At 39.4% G+C, this 9,767-nt stretch overlaps 1 protein-coding gene across 1 annotated transcript in view; it reads left to right on the forward strand.

Annotated features, from left to right (window-relative positions):
- Window positions 1-1,996: 1,996 nt before the first annotated feature.
- LOC106870834 (mortality factor 4-like protein 1) overlaps window positions 1,997-9,767 on the forward strand; it is a 32,915-nt gene continuing 25,144 nt past the window's right edge. Inside the window, exons 1-3 of the mRNA XM_014917062.2 lie at window positions 1,997-2,653; window positions 5,926-5,972; window positions 7,387-7,454. Of these exons, the coding sequence (XP_014772548.1) occupies window positions 2,626-2,653; window positions 5,926-5,972; window positions 7,387-7,454 (143 nt within the window). The 5' untranslated portion in view covers window positions 1,997-2,625. The remainder of the gene's footprint in view (window positions 2,654-5,925; window positions 5,973-7,386; window positions 7,455-9,767) is intronic.

A 9,767-nucleotide genomic window follows, 5' to 3' on the forward strand; every position in this document is an offset into this window, starting at 1 on the left:
TTTTATACCTTTCAATCAAGTCCGCCTTTCTTCCAGTAACATACAGTCCATATAATCTTAAATATTTCTTTAACTCAGGCACAGTAAGTACTTCGATAGCTGAATCATCGAGCTGCTTTATATCCATGATAAGACGTAAAACAATAACAATAGTGTGGATAGTCTGCGGAAGTTTAATTGTCCACATGGAGCGTCGCCTAGCCAAGGGAGATAACCTACTTATAGGAAAGCGCTATAAGGGTTGTTTTATCCTCTGGTTCAGGGGAGACAACTCGTCCTCATTAACGTTTTTATATATTAAAACTTAAATCTTGATTTCTGAGCGTTTCCTCACGTCCGCGACGTAGAAAATTAAAATTTTTCTTTTTTTTTTTGTATAGAGTCTGACGAGCTGTCCACAAGGCTTTGCCTTTGTGGATACTAAACTTTCGGTAACTCTATGTCCAGAATTTTAAGAATATAGTAAAATCTAAAATATTTATTAGATATGATCTAATTATAAATCTCACAGAGAGAATTAAGCAGCAGTGTTACGATAAAGCAGTTGTATATTGTCAACTCAATATGACAGTCCCAAGAAGGGAATCATGCTGCTGCTATTTAGCCCAAGGAAGCTGGATCGCTTCCTGTCGGCCTTGACATATTTCCTGTGTCCTTATATTTGCAAGGGGGTGCTTGTCTCCCCCTCGTAAACATAAGGACACAGGAAATGTGTCAAAGCCGACAGGAAGCGGTCCAGCTTCCTAGGGCTAAATAGCAGCAAGAATGCTTTGGGGGTTTGAATAATTCACCATTGGAAACATGGGTATTTTGTTCAACACCCTTAAACAACCCTTCAACCTGAAAAAAATTCTAACTGGGTTCCACCTGCAAGGTCTAGCACTGTTTATCTTAAAATATGAGATCACCATGTTGCGCACATATGGTTGTGATGCATGTACCCGGTGTACCCTTATCAGACGGGTAGTCATGATGGGTATAGTAGGCTTCATATATTTTACCCGTGTCACTTTGATGCACTGATCTCTCTCTCAATAATAATATACATGCATAAATACATACATACATACTTATGGACCTCTCCAGTTATTAAATGACAAATGAGAATTCCACAATCTCTCACTATGGTGCTGCTACACCAGTCATTGGGTATGACTCCTTCATGAACTACCTTTTTTATAATACAGGTGACTAGACCATAACCCACACCACCAGATATTTTAAACATCTCAGCTGTGATTCCTGATGGGCCAGGGGCTTTCCCTGTCTTCATATCCTTAATTGCTTTATCCATCAGGGTACTATTGATTCGGGTAGGTAGTCCCTCAATTGGATCAACATTTGGCAGGCTCCCCTCCTCCCATTCATTCTCCACATTCAGCAGACTTTCATAATGGCATCTCCAAGCCTCTTTCTTTGCAGAATCGTTAAATGCAAGTGCACCAGAGATAATTGCAGCTATACTATTCTGCAAGCACTCTATCGCATACCCAGACTACCTCTTTCACCTTATCCACCCATTTCTCTGCAAGGAATATGCCTACACCACCTACTCTGTCACTGTTATCTTCCCAGAAGATTTTATACCCATGTGCTTTACCTCTCTACCTTACCTCTTGTATGCAGTATACATGAACATGTCCCTGTTCAAGCATCTCTATAATCTCACTAGACCTACCTTTCAATGTGCCTACATAGACAGTGCCAACTATAAATACTGGGAAAAGGATGTGGAAGAAAACATGGGAAGGAGAGTTGTTATTCAGTGCCTGAATATATACAATTTTACATAAATAAATATAAATTTACATAATTTTACAAAACGTTGTCAGTATATATATATATATATATGTGTGTGTGTGTGTGTGTATGTGTGTGTGTGTGTGTGTGAGTATATGCATATACACACATATACATGCATATATATTATATATACAACATATACACACACACACACATATATATAGAGAGAGAGAGAGAGGGAGATAGCTTCCATAATAAATGTCCGTTAACTACGTTACACAAACACGTAACTAAAATAAGTTATCCTAAGCGAAAAACGAAAACGGTGTGGTTCCACGTTGGGATCGGGCAGGTCATCGGGAGGCGGAACAATAATTTGGGGAGGACTTACATCTAACATCACCTAAAACCAGAGTGCCTGTCTTGCTTTCCAACGAAACCGAAGAAAACAGCGAAATTTCTCCCCCAACAAATGACGTTTGCGCACGTTTTGATGACGTAGGGCACAGCTGAAGGAATCAACACTATTCACCCGCCAGATTTTAGTTTATATATATATATATATTTATATATATATGTATATGTATTTGTATATCCATAGCTAAATACACACGCATATATATATATATATATATATATATCTATATATATATATATATTATAACTTAAGTATGTACGGAGGTGAGGTACATGCGTACAAGAATAGTCTAGATTAAATTATATTGTCCCTTTAATCATCTTCCCCTAAATTTATCCTCAGCTTAAACGACAGTGGTATCGCTCTATTTCATCATCCCACACCAGAAAAGTTCATTTTCAAAGAATTGCATTTAAAAAGAAAAAAAATACCCTAGCAAAACATCACAACACAAGCCGGAAAGAATGCCTCCCAAAATGAAGTTCATTGAAGGTTTGCGTCTTCGTTATATGCATGTTATGTTGTGTTGTGTTTGTTTGTTTGTATATATCTATCTATACATATATATGTATATAATCGGATTGTATTAGACGACTCACGCGCGTGTATATAATCATATATGTGTATGTTATGTATGTATACAACTCACGTGATTCTTCGTGTTTTGTGCTTGGTATAATATATACTCAAGTCGAAGAAAACGGTGTAAGAGTATTTGGAATGGATTTAAGCGCATATATATATATATATATTATATGTATTTATTTTCTCTAAGTTAATAATTAACTCCGACAAAATAAATTGGTTAATAGATACCAGGGTAGCAAAGATCACAAAATGACTGTGGTGTAACTCCTGTTTATGAAGTAGAAACTCTTTGTTATTTTGGGTACTTAAGTAAATATATAAATTTAGTGATTGGAGTAAAACGCATATGTTAACTGATATATATATGTGTGTGTGTGTTCGTTTCGATCGAGTCTGTTACTCACTACTCAGAGTTTCGCCTGCGGGTACAGAAAACATATATATATACACACACACAAACATGCATGCACATACCTATAAAATACGTTTCATATGTCTGTTCATCTTGCTATTTCTGAATAAATCTAAAGTTTTTCTCTTGTTGGCGCGCGCGCACACACACACACACACACACACACACACACACACGTATATATAGGGTTTTCAGTTCCCATGTTTCTCTTTCTAAAATTTATTGCAAGAAATTATTTCGATTTATACTTCGACATTCGAGACAAATGTTTTATTACGTGTTATAATCAAACAAGCAATCAATTTCGCGATCGTTCTACCTTCTAGAATCGTCAGCCAAGCCTGTATTAAATCGCATTATATCATCTTTAAAAAAAGGTTGCATTTATGTTACCTGGAGTGAAATACTCTTTGGTCATGGTTGAATACTTGCAGGCATAACCCGCCATATAGTCAATACAAAGCAATTTTCGTTACTATAAGCCAGACATCATAATTTGGAGGTGAGAGACAAGAATGGAATGTATTGTTCATGTATTTCCCCAAGTGCATTTAAAGGTGCAAGTGAATTGAATTGGCTTCCACTGAACATCGAAATCCGTTCACAGTGAGCCAACATCGAAACCTCTTTGCAGTATTTCGGTTTGCTAGAAACAGCAGCCGTATCACTTTCAAATCGTATTTATCCCAAATGAGAAGGGATCCTCTACGTGGTCGCTCGAAATAACAGCTATATCCAAACCCATACCTCACTGTCTTAAATAAAGAAGGGAGACTCCACACGATTTCTCGCCCTGCTATACATAACATCGAAACTTCCCTCAAATCGCGGAGTTTTAAATAAAGGATAGACTGGACATTGTTATTTGGTATTTTACCTGAGGTCAGCTCTAATCAAGCAGACCTTAACATGAAAGGTATTTCAGCCTTTTTGTCTATTATCTTGGATTAATCTGTTTGTACATTATTTACATTTGACGGATAATTGTCCTCGTCTTATTTGTCGTAAACGCAACGTTTCGGCTGATATACCCTCCAGCCTTCATCAGCCACCAAATGTATATAATGTACGTAATTCCTCATCTCTTAAATATAGAACTGTAATCTGTTGGTGTCTGAGGACAATTTAGCGGCTACTTCTAACTGATCAACTTGGCTCATCGGATAAGGGCCCAAGAGTGGAATGTTTACGATCAGGAGTTTGGGATTCAAAAGAAGAATAACAATCGGTTCTCGAATTCAGCTTGAGATTTTGCTTTATTCCGAATAGATTTGTTTAGCTCCAGACCAAACCCTGCGAACGAGCAGTTACCAGGACAAGAACATGTAATCAGTGGGTCCATATTTACTCGCTTGCGTATTATTACATTTAGTTATACAAGACCTTTGTCGGTCAGTATTGGCTTCAAATTTTGACACAAAACCAGTAATTTCGGGAGAGAGGATACGTTCATTACATCGACTCCAGTGCTCAACTGGTACTTATTTTATCGCCCCCGAAAGGGACGAAAAGCAAAGTGGATCTCAGTGGAATTTGAACTCAGAAAGTGAAACCGATGTTGTGTTACCCCTGGTGGTCCGCAAATATAGTACTGGGGGTCCGTGAACTAAATTCAAAATTTCATATATATATATATATATAAGGATAAGCATATTAAAAGGGATCTATGAGAAAACTCATTTAAATAAAAGGGTTGGGAACCACTGGATAGTGGGACAGAGATAGGTGTCTTGCTGTAGAGACATGGATACCCCAGTTGGAAGAGAAAGGTGAGTTTGAGAGTAAGATAAAGAAAGTTAGTGAGTCATATATTTATTATGGGCTTCTTTCAGTTTCCATCTACCAAATTCACTCTCATGGCTTTGGTTGGTTTGAGGCTGTAGCAGAAGACACCTGCCCAAGGTGCCACGCAGTGGGACTGAACCCAGAACCATGTGGTTGGGAAGCAAACTTGTGTCTTGATAGTGTTTAGTTACAATGACAGTTCTTACAATCAAAGGCCATTCCAGTTGAGACCATTCCCGTTTATTTGTTGAAAAAATTTTATTTTCCATTTCAAGAATAGTGTTTTAGAATATATCATGTAATCTGCTCAAGACCAGGAAGCTGGCAGAATTATTAGCATGCCAGACAAAATGCTTTGTGGTATTTCTGGCTTTACACTCTGAGTTCAAATGCCACTGAAGTCAACTTTGCCTTGCGTCCTTTTGGGGTCAGTGAAATAAGTACCAGTTGAATACTGGGTCAATGTATGGAACTTAACCCCTTGCCTAAAATTGCTGGCCTTGGGCCAGAATTAGGAACTGTTATCTAATGTATCTTTCTGACCTTTAACCCTTCTGATACCAACCCGGCTGAAACCGTCTCTGGCTCTCTAGTACAAATATATCTTGCTTTCAAAAGTTCTGGATTAAAATCTTCCACCAAACCTTAGTCACAACTTATGTTCCTAACCTTAGCTTAATGATAACAAAGTTATTTTACTGAATTCTTTGTTATATTTAAAATTAATTGAAAGAAACACAGAGCATTTCAACAGAAATATGATAACAACAAGGTTAAACCAGCAGCCTCCAACCTTTATTTACACCACATTCTGTCTTTGTGTGGTGTGTGTCACCATGGAAATACAGGCTGGACTAAACAGAAGAGGAGATGACACATCAGATGTTAATTAAATTTTTCCCTAATGATGTAATTACTGATTAGGCTTTTTGTATTTCTATTTTTCTAACTCACGTGCTTTCTTTTTCTCTGTTTCAAGGTGAAAGGGTACTGTGCTATCATGGCCCTCTCTTGTACGAAGCAAAAGTAAGGCTTTTTTTTTCATCTTTTTATTTTATCTTATATATACTTTCTCAGCATTACCATCATTCATGTTGTTGTTGTTGTGGTTGTTGTGGTTGTTGTTGTTGTTGTGGTTGTTGTTGTTAAGGCAGCAAGCTGGCAGTATCATTAGTGTGCTGGACAAAATGCTTAGTGGTATTTCATCTGCCACTATGTTGTGAGTTCAAATTCCGCCGAGGTCGACTTTGCCTTTCATCCTTTCAGGTTCAATAAAATAAGTACCTTTGAAATACTGGAGATGATGTAATCAATGCATCCCCACGCCCCTAAGCTGCCCTTGTAGCAAAAATTTGAAATAATAATAATTATTATTATTATTACTCTCTGAGTGGTTGTCGTTAGGAAGGGCATCCAGCTGTAGAAACTCTGCCAAATTTAGATTGGAGCCTGGTGTTGCCATCCGGTTTCACCAGTCCTCAGTCAAGTTGTCCAACTCATGCTAGCATGGAAAGCGGACATTAAACGATGATGATGATGATTATTATTATTGTTATCAAGGCGGTGAGCTGGCAGGATTGTTAGCGTGCTGGAAGAAATGCTTAGCAGTATTTCATCTGTCTTAATGTTCTGAGTTCAAACTCCGCCAAGATCAACTTTGCCTGTCATCCTATTGGGGTCGATAAATTAAATACCAGTGAAACACTGGGTCGATGTAATCGACTAGTCCTCTCCTACCAAATTCCAGGTTTTGTGCCTACAGTAGAAAAGATTATTATTATTATAATTATTATTATTATTGAGTGAGAAAGCAGTGCATGCCATTAAAGTGACACTGGGGTAAAATATACCAAGCCCAGCATGCCCATCATGACTACCAGTCTGATCCGGGTACACCAGGCACATGCATCACAACCATATGTGTGTGACATAGTTATCTCATATCAAGATAAACAGCACATGACCTTGCAAGTGGGGCCCATCCCGCTCAAAAGGTCCTTGAATAAGGGTTGTTTAAGGCTGTTGAACAAAACACTCGTGTTTCCAGAAGTGAATTATCCAAACCCTAAAGAATTCCTCTCAACACATGGCTATGATGCTCCCCCACTACTCCTGCTCATGATCAGAGATGCACATATCATCAGCCACCAAGGGACATGCTCAACTGGTTAAGGTCAAACAACTGACAAGCAAATCTGTGGTATTGAGCAGAATATTTGCTGTAGCTTATCTTTTATACCAAGACAAAACAATGTACATGATAACACTTCCAATCAATTAAGATCTGAAGCCATGAGAGTCACAGCCTGGCACTGCATCAGGGCATCATCATCATCATTATTATTATTATTATTATTATTTGTTTTAGTTGATTATTGCTATTACCAGAGTGTTTTTGTTATTAATACCTGTGAGTTTGTTTTTGTTGTTGTTGTTTCAGTGTGTGAAGTCCGAGGTGAAGGATAAAACAGTGCGGTATTTCATTCACTACAATGGCTGGAATAAAAAGTAAGTAACGCCTTCTTGAAATGTTGAGCCTGATTCATTCAGGGGTTGCTCTTCAAATTGTATGGGCTTTTTCAACAGTTTTTAAACCCCCAGGTCCCACCTGACTAAGCAAACCTATGCTATATCAGCCATGATCATCCTCTCCTTATTTCTAAACAAGCAGAACATTTGATAAAGTAATCTGAATGCTAAAGGGTTGCTTAAGCCTGTAGCATATAAACTGGCCATATCTGGCCAAAATATTCTATCTGTTTTATGTTTGGCTGGGTCTGGCCTCTCACACCAACCCTACAATGTCATTCCAAAACTAAACAATCACATCATCGAAATCTCAAAGCTGATACAGGATTAATTCAAAACAGTGTGAATAAATAAGCATTACATGTGCCAGTGAAGGCACATGGCTCAGTGGTTAGAGCACCAGGCTCGCCATCATAAGGTAGTGAGTTCGATTCCAGGACCGGGCCGTGTGTTGTACTCTTGAGCAAGACGCTTTATTTCACTTTTCTCCAGTTCACTCAGCTGTAGAAATCAGTTGCAATGTCACTGGTGTCAAGTTGTATCAGCCTTTGCCTTTCCCTTGGATAACATTGGTGGTATGGAGAGGGAAAACTGGTGTGCATGGACGACTGCTGGTCTTCCATAAATGGCCTTGCCCTGTCTTGTGCCTCGGAGGGTAACTTTCTAGGTGCAATCCCATGTTCATTCATGACCAAAGAGGGTCTATTACATTTGACAGTAATCTGAATGCTAAAAGGTTAAATTCCAATTGTGTACTTAAGCCTTTTGTTTCCTATGGAGCATCAGCCATTGAAGAATTTTCTCCACCATTCTCAACTTTGGGCTGTTGAAAATGAATTCCTCTCCCAAGTCATGCTGGTTTTAAATTGTCATCAGTGCTTCTGTAGCTTTGCTTTTTTTTCATTTTAGTAAATAAAGAAAAAAAAGCATTATTCACCTCACCTGTGCTTGTGCCACGTAAAAAGCACTAAGTCCACTCTGCTGAATGGTTGGTGTTAGGAAGGGCATCCAGCTGTAAAAATCCTGCCAAAACAGTCACAGAAGTTTGGTGCAGGCTTCGGCCTGGCCGGCTCGTGTGGTACCGTCCCACCCATGCTAGCATGGAAGATGGACGTTAAACGACAACGATGATGCTGATGTAAGGATGTTGGCGCTATGCAAACCTATTTTTATCTTTTGGGAGAGGTAGTCCATAATTAGTCTTTCCTCTATCATTTGACCTGTGCAGTGTGGGAGGGGGCCCCACCAAGAGATTGCATTTCACTGACATAGCTCTTGGGGGCAATCATCATCATCATCATTTAACGTCTGTTTTCCATGCTGGCATGGGTTGGACAGTGTGACTGAAAACTGGTAAGCTGGGGAGCTGCATCAGGTTCCAATCTGATTTGACAAGGTTTCTACAGCTGGATTCCCTTTCTAATGCCAACCATTCCAAGAGTGTAGTGAGTGCTTTTTATGTGCCACCGGCACCCATTAGCCACAACTACGATCTCACTTGGCTTGACAGGTCTTCTCAAGAACGGTACATTACCAAAGGTCTCAGTCACTAGTCATTGTCTCCATGAGATCCAACGTTCAAAAAGTGGTTTTTATGTGCCACCGGCACAGGTGCCAGTTACAAAACACCGGCGTCAACAATGACTGATCTCATTTGGCTTGACAGATCTTCTCAAACATGGTATATCACTGAAGGTTTCTGTCACTAGTTACTGCTTCTGTGAGGCCCAGTATTCGAAGGGTGCTTTTTACATGCCAGTCATATGACACTGGTATTCGCCAGTTACGTGTCACTGGCATCAAGCAGGCACTGACATCGGCCAGTTATGCAACACTGGTATTGGCCAGGCACTGGCATTAGCCATGACACTGGTGAGGCACAACCCCCCCCTCAGCCCCACCTCTGCAACAAAGAATGGACCTCATGGTGGAAATTAAAAACCATATAATCATCTCTTACTCTTACTCTTTTACTTGTTTCAGTCATTTGACTGTGGCCATGCTGGAGCACCACCTTTACTCGAGAAAATCGACCCCAGGACTTATTCTTTGTAAGCCTAGTACTTATTCTATCGGTCTCTTTTTGCTGAACCGCTAAGTTACGGGGACGTAAACACACCAGCATCGGTTGTCAAGCGATGTTGGGGGCACAAACACATACACACATACATATACATATATACATATATACGACGGGCTTCTTTCAGTTTCCGTCTACCAAATCCACTCACAAGGCTTTTGGTCAGCCCGAGGCTATAGTAGAAGACACTTGCCCAAGGTGCCACGCAGTGG

Source organism: Octopus bimaculoides, chromosome 12 (genome assembly GCF_001194135.2).
Source record: "Octopus bimaculoides isolate UCB-OBI-ISO-001 chromosome 12, ASM119413v2, whole genome shotgun sequence".
Lineage (NCBI taxonomy): Eukaryota > Metazoa > Mollusca > Cephalopoda > Octopoda > Octopodidae > Octopus > Octopus bimaculoides.